The sequence below is a fragment of the Eretmochelys imbricata genome, chromosome 12, assembly GCF_965152235.1.
Source record: "Eretmochelys imbricata isolate rEreImb1 chromosome 12, rEreImb1.hap1, whole genome shotgun sequence".
In the NCBI taxonomy this organism is placed as follows: domain Eukaryota; kingdom Metazoa; phylum Chordata; order Testudines; family Cheloniidae; genus Eretmochelys; species Eretmochelys imbricata.
In genome coordinates, this window is record NC_135583.1 from 31299037 (window position 1) to 31316692 (window position 17656).

At 39.9% G+C, this 17656-nt stretch overlaps 1 protein-coding gene across 2 annotated transcripts in view; it reads left to right on the forward strand.

The window, feature by feature from the left end:
• Window positions 1-17656, forward strand: part of WWOX (WW domain containing oxidoreductase) — a 681681-nt gene that overhangs the window by 482950 nt on the left and 181075 nt on the right. The window contains exon 9 of one of the 2 annotated variants that reach the window (XM_077831288.1): window positions 14230-14296. The exons of the other annotated variant lie outside the window; for it this stretch is intronic. Coding sequence (XP_077687414.1) covers window positions 14230-14274 — 45 coding nt within the window. The 3' untranslated portion in view covers window positions 14275-14296. Of the gene's footprint in view, window positions 1-14229; window positions 14297-17656 lie in introns of those variants that run through there. 2 annotated transcript variants of the gene reach the window in all.

A 17656-nucleotide genomic window follows, 5' to 3' on the forward strand; every position in this document is an offset into this window, starting at 1 on the left:
ATATGTCTAAGAAACAAGAATGAAGGTCACCCTTCTAAAATAGGAGATTATATTTTGGACACCAGAATAGGTGTCTTGGTGGATAATGAATTGAACATGAGCTCAGAGTGTGATGCAGTAGCTAAGAGAGCAAATGTTATCCTTGGATGTGTAAGCAGGAGAATATCGAGGAGATCGGTAAGGAGGTGTTAATGTACACAGCATTAGTAAGACCATTACTGGAATACTATGTCAATTTTAGGTGTCTGCTCTTCTAAAAGGATGTTGACAAACTGTAAAGGGTTCAGGAAAGAGCTACAAAAATTATTTGAGTCCTTATAGTGAGAGACTGAAGAGCCTCAATCTATATAGCTTAATAAAGAGAATGACGTGATTACAGTCCATTCGTACGTACATGATGAGAAGATTTCCAATAGTAGAAGGCTTTTTAATCTGCAAGACAGAGGCACAGTAAGATCCAATGGCTGGAAGCTAAAGGAGACAAATTCAGACTAGAAATAAGGCACTTCTTTTTTTCTTTTTTTTAGTGTAATGTGATGGATTCTTCATCACCTGAAGTCTTTACATCAAGAACACATGTTTTCTAAAAAAAAAAAAAAAAAATATGCTGTAGCTCTGCTAGAAGTTATGGTCTTAATTCTGGACTCTCTTGGCTAAATTACGTTTTGCAAAAGGTCAAACTGGATAATCATAATGGTCCCTACTGGGCTTAAAATCTATACCTATTAATCTAGTCAGCCCATGGAAGTGTTGTTTGCCCAAGCAATCCCAGGTCTTCGGAGCAGGCACAAATTTTGATGAACAAAGTTTGATTGAAACTACTTGAAAATGTGTTTACAGGATTTTCTGCCTCACAACTGATTTAATTCCAGTATGAAATGTATCTTTTAAAAAATGTATTTCCAATGAAGGTAAACTGTCTGCTTACCCCATATGAATATTTGTTTGTGTTTCTTTTTAGGATCTGTTGAGATACATAAAATTGTATGGTTTAAATTACAAAAGCAGCCATTTATAATTCTTGTTCATCTTTTACACAAATACATGTGATTCCATTAGATATGCAGCACTGCCTCTTATACAGTTAGTGAATGGAGATGAAGCACTTCTGTTTACCTGTGAAATTGCCTATTAAAATTACAATAAACACCATAAAAATGACTTTATGTCTCTCCTCTGAGACGAAGTTTCAATTTACTGGATCATGAGAAAATATCTTGCAAGTAATTGTAAATATTTTAGGTAGATTTACTCTGATATTACTTGATGTATCAAATTCACCAAAAAATTATGTAGTAAAATGTTAGAGAGAGACAGTCAACTTGAAATCTATTCCGTTATTAAAAAACGGGGGAAATCATTTCATCTTCTATACCTGTCCAGAGTCCCCCTGCCAATTGTTGTGGTTTAACAAACACAGTTTCCTATGTTGGAATATTTTTCTCCCTCTTCTTGCAGTAAAAGACCACTGTAAAATTGGGAAATTAACTAAATACCTGATGGGGAAGCTTATATGCAAAAAGCTACATCTGCATTAGTGTAAATTGGGCATTGAAGTCAATGGAGCTACATTGATTAACACCAGTTGAGCATATGGCCCGAGGTGTTCCCAAATGCACAAAGTAAACGAAATTTTAAAAACCCAGAAAAAACAAAAGAGGTAAATATGCTTTTCTCAAATCTTGATGAATCATAATTATTGTCGTGTTACTTGTAACAATGGTGCCTCTTTAACCAATTATTGAAATCCAGATTTTCAGTGAACTACAAAGACACCTCATGTTAACATTTATCCTATAGGAAACCCATGCAAAGTACTTAATTTCTAGCTCTGATTTGAACTATTACTGTACATTTCACATTGCAGAAAGAGCCAGTGAGCCTTACAGGCTGTAGGCCAAATAATCTGTACTCAAGGGAGGACCAGAGTAAGCCAGGGGCAGGGATGAAGGAATCAGGTGGGGCTTTGAGCCAGTTTTGCACTCTCCTAATCACAAGGACAGATAGAAACTGAACCAGTTCACCACATATTTAGAGCAGCCTCAGGGTTGCTCTGTCTTATGTCTGGCTGCCCTCAGCCACCAGGATAATTCCATCAGCCAAGCATTAGTCAGAGATAGTGGCTCCCCAACAAAGCTTCTTATCCTGAGGCTGGGGTGGTAACTTGTGTAGGAACAACTATGTTAGCCCAATACAGTGTGAGGATTCTCCAGCATAAAAGGCGAAAACTCAAGTAGTCCATTTAGCTGTCTCGTGCAGCCACTAGAGGGGAGTCAGAATCAGACCATGTGTCTGTGCTATAGTGATCATCTCATACATATTACCTCCACTGAAATAAATAGTCTTTTCATATCTCAAAGCTTCCGATGAATATCTGCTTTGAACCAATGCGGATTGTGTACCTCATAGTCTAATGTGAATCAGTTACCATCTCTGCCCCATTTCGTGCCTGCTTTAATGTTGTTACATAGGGACAGTGATGAAAAAAGGGCATATGCTACCACTAAAAATTACATAGATAAAATTCAGATCCTGTTGCATATAGCAACCTCCCTGAATTGGGTGCTCACTGTTCAGCTGTTAAGATTGTTATTAAACTTTATGGACCATAAACCTCATGGAAACAAGAAAAGTGAACAACCATGCTATTGCAATAGTGTCAAAACAGGAGACATATTTCATAGCCTGAAAACTGTATAGCCTGCGTACACTAAGAATCTCGACACTCACTAGCTGCCTCAAACTACAGAGTTTATTTTATTGCGGAATTAATGCAATGTTGCTAATTCACAGAGCTTAGCAATTATGTTATTTTTAGTTTAAAGTTCAACTTCATAAATCTAACTCTGCAGATTGGCTTTCTGAAATTGAGCAGTTTTTTTATTTAAATATTTGTCAGACATCCATCATCTCTTAATATTTGCTGTCATGGGAATCTACTTAATTTCAAACTAAATCCATCCTGATTTCCACTATCTGCAGAGGCTCACTCAATGCAACAACAGAACCCTGATTAGGGGAGACAGACAAAAAAGGGGATGAAAACATGTTTGACACCTTGTTGCAGAGGTGCAAGGGGAGGAAAGTTGAAATGCTAACAGGGTTAAGTATTTACTTTCAGATATATTTATTTTCAGAAAGGAACAGTCAAGTGTGTGTGTGTGTTATCAGACAACCTGCCTCTTGTACTATATGTATATAGTTGCCTTTCAGTATCCAAGTGCAAATTGGAGTTGATTGTCCCAAGTTTTAGTTTGTAGTTAAAAATCATCTTTCTCACATGCTCAGTAAGCTTTTAATAACACTTTTAAAAAATCTGTCTACCAATATTCTGAAGGAAATATATCACCGTGCAAATATATCATGTGCATGATGTGTTTTCACGAGCCCATTATTTACTCACACGCGGACACACACACACACGGTGATCTCTGGCTCATTCACTAAGTTATTCTAAGGTGCACGAAGCTACAGTTTCAATATTGGCATTGTTTGTGCTGGTTTAACAAATAATGGAAGATGCTGTTGTGTTAGATTTTCTCTGGCAATTCCTGTTTTAATAAAATTAATCTTAAAGGAATGCTAAAGAAACAAAGTAAAACATATAGACATTGAATCCAAAGCTAAGGTTGCAGGTACAACCTTAACTCTGCCCCTTTGTGCCTATCCAGTTGCAGGTACAACCTTAACTCTGCCCCTTTGTGCCTATCCATTTTTTTACACTCTTGAATGACATGATCTGTCATTAGTTTTTTAGATTACTGTAGTTTCCCTGGGGAGTTGTGGATTCTCAGCTCTTCTGAAAATCAGGCCTCTTATTTATGTATCTAAAATGGATTTAAGGACTTGATGTTAGGCATCCAAGCTTGTAAAATTGTGGTTGAATTTTCCAAAAATTGAAATTTAGTGCTCCTTCTCTCCCTTCTTGCATATTAAAGGACAATGTCTCATAGTGTGAAAATTTACCTATGAACCCTATGTTCTCTTTCTTACCATTTACTAATAACTATATCACTGTGACTGTTTACTGCAGTTGGCCATATTAAAGCAATATAATTTAGGCTGCTGTTTCCTTTTGGGTGGATATGACAGATGTTCGTGCAATTTCAATATGTAAGGTGACTTGCTGCGGAAGAATTGGGGCCATTGTTTCAAAAGAATTGACCTCTTCCCCTTGTTATGTATGTAGCAAATGACATTTTAATCCTTGGAGGGGACCTTTATAACACTGTCCTGGTTAGTTGACCATAAAATCTGGTTACCTTATCAGTGGTAAAGTATGGTAAAGAAAATAAGTTACAAACCTGCAATTTTAAACATTAAATGTTTGCATGTGGCTGAGAGACTTGATTTAATCATTACACTATAGGGCAATTACATATTGACCTACTATAGCATGAATGCTGGTAACTGTTATTTATTTTGATTGGTTTGGCATTATCGCTTAAATGATACTAGCTGTTGAATCCTACTCAGAAGCATGTTTATAAACACCACAGGTCAAATTTATGCGGAAAATGTTTGAAGCTACAAATGTCCTCTGAGAAAAGTGGGCAGGGAACATTTACTAGGTCAACATTTCCGTTAAAATATACAAATGTTCAGGCTAAAATTGTCCATTTGCTGGAAGACGAGTCTTGTTCTTCCCCTAAATTTCTGTATTATGTAACTTTTTTTGTTGCTTAATAAATGATATCATATTACTGTACTTTATAGGTATTTTACCAACACAGTGCAAGATGAATTATAATGGGATTTTTAGACAGTAAATCTGGACTGTAGAGTATACAGTTCCCAAAACATGAACTCATTTTTAATGTACCATCTGTTTCTCCGCTATATTACAAAGATAAATAGTTGAGAAAGAGACTTGACGAGAAGGAGAAAGGGGTTTTGATTTGCCCTTTCATCATACACATAAAACAACATAAGGTCAACCAATGCACTGAAATTAAAGGTAATACATAATAGTGGTGAGTCCTGATTTTTCTCCACCTATTGTTTCAAGTCCCAATTAAGAAAGAGGAGTTCCAAGGTAATGTCGCTTCTAGATACACAGGCTTAGCCTTGTCGTTGTGTTTACACAGTGTCTGTTAAGTTCTTCGTACAATATAATGAGAGGCTGATAACTGTCCTATCTTGATAAAGGTGAGCTGATAGAAAAGCACAAAATGTGCTCTGGTGCCTGGAAAAATTCTGAAGGAACATGTGAACAAACAAAAGCCTGCTCCTGGAAATTTTAATCAGTGCTTCTTATGAAAGGAATTATGATGGATAGCTGAGACATTTCAGAGGGGCTTCTCTTCAAATAAAATAGTGTTCTGCTTTCAGGAGCTTGTTAGACAGCTTAAAGCTGTGAGTAATATTTAGCCTCTGTACCAACTGACAGGCAGATACCTAATATTAAACTAATTTTTAAAAAAGGGTCCAGAGGCAATCCTGGCAATTACAGGCCAGTAAGCCTAATTTTAGAACCAGGCAAATATATTAAAGAACATCATTATCAGACGCATAGATGAACAAGACATGTTGGAGAAGTCCACATGACATTTGTAAAGGGAAATCGTGCCTCACCAATCTATTAGAGTTCTTTGAGGGGATCAACAAACATATGGACAAGGGTGATCCAGTGAATATAGTGTTCTTGGACTTTCACAAAGCCTTTGACAAGATCCCTCACCAAAGGCTCTTAAGCAAAGTAAGCTATCATAGGAGAAGACGGAAGGTCATCTCATGGATTAGTAACTAATTAAAAGATAGGAAACAAAGTCTAGAAATGAAAGGTCAATTTTTACACTAGAGAAAGGTAAATAGCTAGGTCCCCCACAGATCTATATTGGTAACAGTGTTGTTCAACATATTCATAAATTATTTGGAAAAAGGGGTGAACTGTGAGGGGGCAAAGCTGCAAAATTACTCAAGCTAGTTAAGTCTAAAGCAGACTTTGAAGAGTTACAAAGGGATCTCACAAAACTGGATGACTGGGTAACAAAGTGGCAGATGAAATTCAATGTAAATATATGCAAAGTCATACACATTGAAAAACATAATCCCAAATATATATACAATATGATGGAGTCTAAATTAGCTGTTACCACTCAAGAAAGAGATCTTGAAGTCCTTGTGGATCGTTCTCTCTGAAAACATCTGCTCAAGGTGCAGGAGCAGTCAAAAAAGCTAACAATGTTAGAACCCTGTAGGAAAAGGATAAAGAAGACAGAAAATATCGTCATGCCACTATATAAACCTATGCTAGGCCCATACCTTGAACATTTCATGCAGTTCTGGTTGCGCCATCTCAAAAAAGATATATTAGAATTGGAAAAAGTACAGAGAAGGGCATCAAAAATGATTAGGGGTATGGAACAGTTTCCATCTGAGGAGAGAGATTAAAAAGATTGTGACTGTTCATCTTGGAAAAGGGATGACTGAAGAGAGATAGGACAGAGGTCTATAAAATCATGGTCAAGAACATGAATATTCTTATGTTAGCAAAGTGATAATATGGAGAGACTTGAAAGCTGATATTGTTCACTATGTGTAATTAACTAAAGTTATTAGTTGCAAAAAACATTTTTTGTGGATTCCGCATGCGAGTTTCAAAGCTCTGGAAAAGGGTTGTTATTAGTAATGAAGTAAAGTCCTGCTGGTATCAAAAAGAAATTTGTAAACCCCTGTTTTTCAAATGTTTGAAAAGCAATAATAAATGAAGTATATGTCGAAAGTCACTTGCACCTGAAAAAGTCTTCTGGACTATTTGCTTCTGTTTTTGGGATAAGTTGGTCTATTCCCCTACTTCACTTCCCTCCCAGCATCCACATTATGTCTATATTTTAAGTGAACTATACTGTAGTGAAATTTGTCTATATAATCTGAGGGAAGTATTTAAGAAAGATATATTGTTCTTGAAATGCATTGTTACTAGCTGGTCAGTGTGCATTATTCTGCCTGGCCTTTTAAAATGGACATTGTTTGCCTAGACCAGTGGGAGACGGAAGAAAAGGAATTCCTTCTTCCCTAGGCACCATGAGAGGCAGCAGTGGCCTTGATGTCCTCTCTGTACCACCCTGTCCCTCTGGAGACAAGCATGCAGACTGAGCAATAAGGGGAGCCATGGTGGTAACCTCATTGGTGTTGTCTCTTGACTGAAGGAGTGCCATGTGGAAGGTGGCCATAAGAAAACACCTAAGGTGATGGGTCCTTCCTTTACCTCTTCCCATTTCTTTTTAATTTTTAGGGTAAATTAACCTAGGAGAATTCAGTGCATGGCCGCCACAATAGGATGTGTTTGGGAGACCACAGGGAGACACTCTTCCCATAGAGTCCAGGAGAACCAACTGCCAGGGAAAGGGCAGGACGTGCAAGCTCTTGGTACAAGAACAGTGGGAGGTTGTCTGTGTATGGGTCTGGTGGCCAGTATGGTTCTTTGGTCTTGGGACACAAGATTCCTAGATCTGAGGTTAATATACATTGGAATGGAGCAGTTCCCATCCCCAAAGTCTCTTAATATTCAAATATTATCTCTCTTCAGGCATCAGGTGCTATAAGTATGGATACGTTACAACCAGTATAGCCTCAAATTCCTGAAAAATCATATATATGCTTCCCTGTAGCTGTGTCCACAGCATGCTTGTTTTCAACACATGCCTCCCCTTTTCCCCTAGTGCACATCAGCCAGAGTTTAGCAACTCTTATAGATGTATAAATACAGCAGGGTACTGATTAAACAGCCTGGTTCTGATTTCAGCATCCATGCTTTTAGAAGTTATCCTTCGAAACTGTAAGATCTATTGTATTTGCAAATCTTTCTATGCTGATTATGACAATAATGCAAAAGAACACTCTCAGACTTCTCTTACCGGAATGAATATGGAAATAACAGTTTTGTTTGGCATTATCTTAGACTGTCTTCATTAAGCAAAACCAGTGAGCAGTTTCTAAGAAATCTTGGTGGACTGTAGTAGCAAAAGTGTGTATGTCACTCTTTACTGACTTTCAAAACACACTAGCATAGTCCCCAATTAGAGTGGACATGTTTTATTGTTTTGCATTTTTTCTTTAATTGTGGAGAAAATAAACAATTTCCAAACCTGCCCTTGGCCTGATTGTCTGGCCTATTTGTCTGTCTGTCTATCCATCATCCATCCATCAGTCCATCCATCCAGGTTTTTATATTAGCACCTATCACATGAGAATGTTTGTTAGTACGATACAGGCCACATTTCCAACCAGATGTTATACGTATTTCTACATTACACATTTTAGCCGAAAAAAGGGAGTTTTTCAACATCTTGTTGAAGAATGGTGCTCTTAAAAAATACACACAGACAACATAAGGGAACTTCTCTTTCCCTCTCTCTCTGCAGGCAAAACACTGCTGTTTGAACAGACCTTAACTGCTAAAAAGTGCTGTGTCAAAATAGATGCAGGCAGGAGGGGAAAAATACATTTGTTTTTTATTACTTTTCTTCTGTGATTAACACTATGTGCTTATGAAAGTCCTGGTGTAATATCTGACATAATTTCTTCATCCAAAAGATGAAGATGTAGAGGAGGTTGACAGTATTTATCAAGAAGAATTGAGGAAAATTATAAGTTTGAGTAAAAGTCCTAAATACGTATACATATGATTTATGTATTTTACATTGTTCCCCCAGGTACAAAGGTATTCATAAAATAGTGAATTTAAAGAATTACTGAAATAGGAAATTGCTCAGACCGAAAACCACTTGCACATGTATAGGTCCACATAATGCAGGTGGGAGTCTTCAGCTTTCTAACTTCTTTCCTATCACAGATACCACAGATACTGGCTTTTCTTATGTGGCCAGGGAGGGTTTTGTTAAGTAATAAAAATCAGACTTTTAAAATAGCACTTTTCATCCATAGATCTTAAAGGACTTTACAAAGGTGCATAAATATAATCACCCCCGCTGTATAGATGGGGAAACTGAGGCAAAAGAGGTTGTTAATTGCCTTTGGTCACAGAGCCAGGAATAGAGCCCAGTTTTGCTGACTCCGAATCCAGTGTTCTGTCCACTGGACATCAACACCTCATCTACCTACTCAGGAAAATAGTGTCTAAATCCATTCAATTAAAGTATTTAATTTAATGGGCTTTTTTCCCATACCATTGCTAAGCACCACTGATGGTCTGACTTTGTCGTGTCTCCTTTCTGTCAAGATGTTGGACAGCCATATAAACCATATATCAATTAAACAGTGTCTTTTTCCGTATTCACATTTATTTAGTTTCAGTTTACTTGGGCCCATAAGTTCATAGATCACTAGTGATCAGAAATGAGGGTGGGAGGTGGGAAGAAGAGCCAATCCTGAGAGATCTTTCTTCCTTCCTCATTCATTGTGCAGAGTTGATGGATCAGGCAGGGGAACTTTCATTCAGCAGCAGGTCTGTGGCTCCAGCTATTAGCTGTGAAAGGAGGCGTCAGGAAGATAGGACACTGCCTTTCTCACATCTTGCTTTTCCTCTTTGTGAAAACTGGAAGGATTGGGCTGCCCGTCTACCACATCTCTCGTAAGCAGAGGGCATCACCACATTCTTCTTAACACATGGGACAGTGAGGAAAAGCATGACTGGAAAATCAGAGCAGCCTCTTTTCTTCATCCATGGAGCAGGGGCAGAGGAACAGCCTGTGAAAAGATCCCATTTCTCTTCAGCTGGGGAAGGCTCACATATTGGTAGGTCCCCCCCCTCTTTCTTGCCTGTAGTGGGCAAGACTTAATGAAAGGGGTGGCCCACCTGTGTCTTGCAGGGAGGGGAGCATGCATCCGACACTGAGGCATGTGTTTTAATGGTGTGGATTCTTGAGGGTGAAAAAAAGAGTGTTTCTACTATGAGGGAATATAGGAAGGCAACATCTGAGAAGGAGGAGGGAAGTCTCTACAAAAATCTTGCTCTCCCTTGAAGGGATAAGTGCCTGCAACATCTGTCTCTTGCAGTTGGTATGAATTCAGTTATGTAACAAATCTTTCCCAACTCCAAACTCTTATTATCCCCCATAGCACAACCTAGTGGCATGTGTATTTGGTTAATACATTATCTCCATAATTCTTCACAGCTGTTTATGGAAGCCATGCATTGTGTTTCAGAATTCTGACATGGTCTGTGCCATTTCTAAGTTAGCCTGACCTTGTTTATTAATCCTATAACAATTACCGTTATGCCTACTATGCCGTGAGGTTCCCCAGTGTCAGAATAAAAAGCCAATATTCTCAGCAGTTGCAACTGTTCCACTTGTCAAAAAGCCTCCTGCATTAGTTCTCTGAGATGTTACTTGACAATATAATTTTAGAATTTACTATGATTTTAGAGACACTTTAGTTGCTTAGTGCCATCTGTAAGTGATGTGTATGCTATATCTCAAGCAAAAGGAAGAACTCTGTGGAGAGTAGAAACCTGCAGTCTAACTTGGGGAAATTGAGACACATGGTGGAGCTGCCTAGTATTATTGCCTAGATATGCTGTCTTATGTCTCTTCACTATATCATTCTGGAGCTTTCTGTGTGTTACCAGTTTTGCCCGTTACTTTGGGGTACGCTCATTTATTAGGCTTACTCTTCTGAGCGTGGTTTCCTGTAATTCTGTCAATGTTCTGCTTATGTCACTTGTGTTTTCGTATGGGGCTCTACTTCTCCTTTCTGCAAGTTCCCTCCCAGTGGAGCTGTCCTGCAGGACCTAGGTTCCCCGGAACTGGGTTCCTCCAGCCCCAGATGAACACACACACACACGTATTAACAGAGCACGTCTGAGTGGACCAGGTCAATCAGCACTTCCAAGCTGTCACCCTTATATGCCCCTGGACTCAGCAGGCTGGGTCAAGCAGCACTTCCAAGCTGCCACCCTCCTAAGCCACAGGTTCAGCACGTCCCTATCCCCACTTTCACGTTACACTTGTTCTGGTAGTAACTCACTTGATGAGCCAACCCCACAGGATTTTTGGACGTTACAGGGATCTTTAGCTAGGATTTTTGCCGCCCCAAGCAAAAAAAATTTTGGCAGCCCCCGCTTTTTCTTTGTGGCCCCCCTACCCCCAGCTCCGCCCCAACTCTGCACCTTCCCCAAATATCCAGTTCCGCCTCTCCCCCGGGCGTGCCGCATTTCTCCCCCACCATTGCTTCCTGCGGCTCGCTCCCGCCCCCCCGCTGCAACCACCCACCCTAGCTCGCCTCTGCTCCGCCTGCTCCCCTGAACACGCCACTGCTCCGCTTCTCCCCGCTCCCTCTCAGGCAAGGGAGAGGCAGCGTGTTCAGAGGTGAGCAAGGGTGCGGGGGGTAGAGGAACTGCTCCCCGCCCCAGCTCGCCTCCGCTCCACCACCACCACCGCCGCCTGCCCCAAGTGCGCCGCCACTTGGCTTCTCCTCCCTCCCTCCCTCCCTCCCTCCCAGGCTTGCTGCACGAAACAGCTGTTTTGCGCGCAGCAAGCCTGGGAGGGATGGGGGGGGCGGTATGCTCGGGGAGCAGGCGGAGGAGGAGCAGAAGCGAGCTGGGGCAGCAGGGGCACATTTCTAGGGGCGGCATGGCTTGCACTGGAATGCCACCCCTAGAAATGTGTCACCCCAAGCACCTGCTTGTTTTGGTAAGAGAAGCATTGCTGCAGCGCAAATGGGGAAGCCAAAAACACAGGAGAGAGACAGGGAGGGAAGCAACCAGCTTAACCATTCAAGTTATTTATTGCCAGGTAATAACCATACAAGGAGAGCCAAACTAACAAAACAGTTAGAATATTAAATCTAACTTAAATTTGATTACAAAAGTTAGGTTTAGAAAACTACACCTGATCACACAAGTCTGAGTTAGGAAGCTATACCTAGAGTAGAAAAAAAAAGAGAGAGAGAGAGTTGGGTTCTCACCACTCCGTGAAGCTTTAACCAGTCGGGGCTCCCAGGTGGTCGTGGTGGTAGCTGAGGGTCCAGAGTGCTGGAGACAGGCAGAGCCCCCAGCACAATCAGTCAGGAGAAGACGAAGTCCTAATGGAACTGACGCAGATTTTGGATCCAGGCATCAGATCTCTTACTTGAGCATGGGTAGGGGATTTCTGTAGGGAAACAACAGTGGTTCAAGGGACAACACTAGATTTGTTTGTGGGTAAACTGGTGGCTCAAGGGAGTATACCAAAGTTGTTTTGTTCAGGCTAGACAATAGGAACTGATAATTCCTGGCTATGTGCGGTGTTCCTTCCAGGGAGCTCCACAATGCAATTAGGCAGCTTCAGTATTTTGGATACCAATAAAGAATTTGTTACTAGAATTGGTCTGATAACTACTGACCTGGGTGTGTGCAGGCGTGAGTTCATTAACAGCTGGAGCAGAGATTCCCCCATCACGCAGTGCTTCCCTCCTTTTCTGGTCCCAGAGTTCAGTGCGGTTCTTGTCTTGGAATCTCTGTTCTCCCTTCTGATGCTAATGGAGATGCCTCCCTGTCCCATCCTCGTTGCAAATCAGGCTAGGAGCATTGCCTTAATCCTGTCACCCTTGTCCGGAGGGGTTTAGGTGTGTCTCCCACTGCCTTTTCATTGCTTTTGGTAAGTCTTTCTTCTGATCAGTTTTGTTTCAAGCAAAGGCTGGGGATGGGGAGTCCTTCATGAGTCAGACAGGCTGGATCTGTGCCCTGGTTCCCCACGTACACAGAGCTGACAGGTAACAGGTATTCTACCGACATCTTTTGTTCTTGTCTACACCAGACTTTATAGCTGTTGCTACCACTATTGCAGCTCTACCGGTGGTAGTAATAGTGTGAACTCTAGTGCATAACCACCATATTGTGTAGGCTTGTTCCGAGCAGTTGGATAACACAGTGGTTAACACACCAACAGCTGATTTACATTATCGCTTTCAGATTTGGTACCACAAATGGAGATGCACCAGTAATAGCAAAAGTTGGAAATTTTACAAAACAAACAAAAGCCTAGCGAAGACACAACCCAAATGCTAAGAGCTGTGTGACACCCTAAGACAGCCTGCCTGAGCAAAACTGTGCCAGTATACACCTGCCTATTGTTGTTTGAAAAAATGTCAATAGCTTGTGATGGCCAATCATTCATGACCTATTGAAGGTTTAGGGCCATCCCACTGTTCTGGAACATCAGGTCACTGCAAGCTTATTGTATTTACAGAGCTTGGTTTCATCTAGATATGGTGGTGGCTGGCTGGGATAGGAGATATGCTGAGGTGAGGCCAACTAAAGTTCTTATTTTAACTACTGACAGTCTAAGTCCTCTGCTGAAAGTCCTTTACATTCCTTGATGGGGACTAGATAGGGTGACCTTAGGGTGACTGGATGTCCCGATTTTATAGGGACAGTCCCGATTTTGGGGAATTTTTGTTATATAGACACCTATTACCCCCCACCCCCTGTCCCAATTTTTTACACTTGCTATCTCGTCACCCTAGGACTAGAGCACAGTACCACCAACACAGGGGAGGAGTTCAATAATGAGCCCTGAATGCTGTAGGCCTAACATAAATAGTTGTATGCAATGTTGTTGTAACTGTGTTGTCCCAGTATATTAGAGAGACAAGGTGGGAGAGGTAATATCTTTTATTGGACCAGGTTTTGCTTCAACTTTAGCTTCATCACCCACCTTGTCACTATAGATAGCTGTCTATTATATTGCGACAAGGGCTTCTGTTATTTCAACTCTGAAAATTGCAACATACCAAATACCATGAGCCATATAGTACAACAGAATTCAGCTTTTAAATCCACACATACTTGGGACTTTTGGTCCTCCAAAGAAACTCACAGTTGACCAGGAATATGTAGCAGAATAGCAACTCTGGTGTCTATCTCAACAGAAAACAAATGGTCTCTTGTAGACTACTTTGACTAGAAATCTTAGAATCAGACTCTCTTGCTTCAGTGCCCCTAGTAATATTTCACTTGTGTTGGTGGGTTAAGATGCTATTTGCTTCCCCAAAGCAATGTTTTGCCACTGTAAAGCATTACACAGGGGAAGCACGCATTGCTCTAGCAATGTTTGCTGGCTTAACGGCATTCTGTCATTGGGAACCGTTCTCTTCAGGTTTATTTCTTTATATTTGGGTCAGCAGCAACCATTTCCCCAGTGCATGAAGGTTTGAAACTTGATTATTTCTGACCTGACAGGGGTCCCTGAGAACTGAACCTTGGACATCAAAGCATAACATAAAATAAACTTTAAAAGTTAATTTTATGTTCAATTATCAATTAATTTATTTGGATTTTTGTAGGATTGGGCAGAGAAGAATAATGTTAATGAATATCTGACTTGCTAGGCATGTAGAAGCTTGAAGTGTGAGCCTGTTCGATGGTCCTACTGAAAATAGGACTGTCCTTAAAAAGAAGGTATGGTACTGCACAGTGTGATACCAGCTTGTACATTTTCCACTTTGCTTACTTTGTCATTAGGCTATGGTTAAGCATGATTAAAAATCTATGTCTAAGGCTTTATATATGTTCTTTTATTTAGCAGTAATAAAACATAGTAATAGTGTATTTTGCTACTGCTGTTGAAAGGGAATGTCTTTGTTCACTAAGTAATTAACATGTTGTTGAGGTGAAAATGCAATAAATGTGTCAAAGAAGGCAAGGAGCCAAAACATTGAAGACCAGAAAAAAAAATCATCTATAGATATAAGAGTGTGTGGAAGTACAAAATAACTATCTATTTCAGTAGCTTAAATACCAGTTAATGAAATTATCAAAATAAATAATATCTTTTGAATTGAGTGATACAGTATATTATATAATACAGTATGTTTATATCTATCTAACACCCTCTTGTATGGTGTTTTTCATGACTAGCTCTTGAAGCACTTTATAAAGGAGGTAAGAATCATTATCCTCGTTTTACAGATGTGGAAACTGAGGCACAGAGCCATGACTTTCCCAAGGTCGCCAGCAGTCTAGTGGCCAACCCAGGAGTAGAACCTTGGTCTCCTGAGGCCTCTATCCAGTAGGCAACACAGCCTCTAAGTGTGTAAATCTTCATTTCAACCCTCCTTACAAAACTGGTTATTTGATCAATAGATTATACAGGCTCTTTTAGAGTCATTGTGCACATCTTTGCTATGCTATCTTGTTAAATCTCCTGCCTATCCCTAATATGGAGGCAGACTAGGATAATACTATAAAGAGGCATGTTGTAATTATCCTGCACATGTGCAGTAACCAGTTCTCAAACTCTGAAATTAGGAAAAGACCAACCCTATATTAGTTCACTGGGGCAGAGACTTAGCTCATGGAGTAAGATTTGAAAAGCAAATTCTGCAGAACTGGCACGGAGAGATGTTCATTTTATTTGTACCAGTAAAAAACTGCTGTTTCAGGTGAAAATCTACCACATGAGGAAATCGCTTTGTGCGCTCTGGTGATTGACCCCAGTGAGAAGCAGGTGGCATTTCCACCACTGCCCTGCATGAATTTTCCTGTGAGGGGGCCAGCTTCAGCTCCTCCTGCAAACAACCCCCTACAGATCCTGTGAAACAGCAAGCTCTCTGAGGACATCTGTTTACTGGCCACCACAGTCCACTCTGATGCTGCATGAGTCCCATTTGCTTCTTGTAAATGAGGCTGCAGCTGTTTTGTGCCCCCAGAGTTTGGTCTGATGGAGTATGTTCTGCCACCTAGAACCTCCACAAAGGTTTACACCAGCATAGAACTTAGACCCATAGGAAATGTCGTGGAGTTACAGACTGCAACAAACTTGTTTGTTCGTTTGTTTGTTTGTTTGTTTTTTATAAACACATTAAAGTACAAGTTTAGAACGGAACACTCAGTTGCTCTTAACTATGCAACTATCGCTTCAGCAGGGACCTCTAGAACATGGGTGATTGTTTTCTTTAATTTCATTTAATTTAATTTCAGAGGGCAGGAAGGAGAAGACGGGGAGGATGCACATTAATGGTTAAGACATAAGTTACTGCAGCCCTGGGGCTGACTTTTGTGTCCAATTTTCAGGCAGCTTTCTGTAGTACTGCCCTTTGTGAGTTATATGCCTCAAGTACAGCATTTCCTAAAGAAAAATGTGAGGGTTTTTCCCCTCAGAAGGAGACCAAAATTCACAATTTGCCTGTGCTCAGAGTGTGTGTGTATGAGTGTTTTCTTGGATGCTCCATGAATTATTCTTTTGACATACTGTTTATTTTTTTCATGAGAAAAACCCTTAATTTAAACAGATCAGGGGGTTGTGCTTAAATTGAGTCAGTTTTCAGACTTGAATAAAATATTTTAATTTTTGCATTACGTGTTTTATGGTAAAGTTTCAGTTAGGAATTGTAAATGAGGATCCTAATCACTATGGCCTGGTTGCTACTGTATATATGACTATAAAAGCCCCCTGTCCTTTGTACCTACGTATTTACATAATGTGTTCTTTATGTTCGTGTCTCATTAAACCTAGGTGTTTAATCGTGATGTCTATGGTCCTCTATTTCTGCCTTTCGTTTATTTCTGCCCTCAGAATCTTTTCACTTTGAAGTAAATAACTGATTTTGCTACATGTCTTAGTGCTATGGAGCGCTGTTAAAATAATTGCACCTAGGCTTCCCAAATGTATGAAAAATGAGAATTCTTGGGAAAAGATTTTGACATCCGCTGAAAAGATGATAATGGTGTAGGCTAACAAGGAGAAATCTGTACACTTTCCTTTCAGTTTGATCATTTATTTTATACCTGTGCATTACTGTTTCTTTAATGTTCGCATATAAAATTCAGTTAAATGTTGTTCCTAAGAGCTGCAGGCAAACTCCCCTGAAAATACCAAGATAATGAACTTGAACCTGAGCTTGCTCCATCAAAGAAATGATTACACGCAATGTGTTTTAGCTTTTGGCTTTATTTGGCTTTAATTTATATTATTTTTTTGTCTGTGAAAAGTGCACCTTTAAGATGAGATGTTTGTTGAATCAATATATATCTGTTGGTATTGCTAAGGGATTGCCTTTCTGCTTTCAAATCTCTCCACAAAATACCTGAGTAGGCATAATGTCAAAAATGGAAATAATCAAAATGTATTTAAGGCTCACTTAAAAAATCCATTTAAAAAGTAGGAATGTGGGGGGTTTTTTTGAGGCATTTTAGGACCATAAATTGAAACACAAGTATTTAAATTATTTTTTTCAAATCTACTCAAACCTGTATTTATGTAGCAATACAGTGAACTTTTCTTGTCGTTTGCATTTATGTTTTTTTTTTTTTAGCAGTTCTGTATTTTAAGACTCCAGTGACCCATAAAAAAGAAAATACTCTAATTTTCAATTTCTTGGTACTGAATATTTCCCTTCCACTGGCTTTGTTTTTATAACAGTTATTTATTTAAGAGAGAGAAAAAAAGAGAGATCTGGGGAGGGGGGCAGGAGCTAAAGAAAGGAATGGATAACTTTGGAAAGATGTCATTAAATGACCGTCCTAGAATCTAATAGGATATTGTCAAACATTTAAAACAAAAACACAAACACAGTGGGGAGAGGGGAGAATGTGGAGCCTCAGACCAAATAAGGTGGCTTCACTTTGAACCAGCCCTTCACTTTCTTTAACTTAAAGCATTTAACTATAGCACTGTTAATGGTGCTCAGAAAGTAAATGTCTGCAATAAGACCAGGGTCCAGAAAATGAATGTTTTTCAAACTTCATAAACCAACATCCACAGAGGGCTCT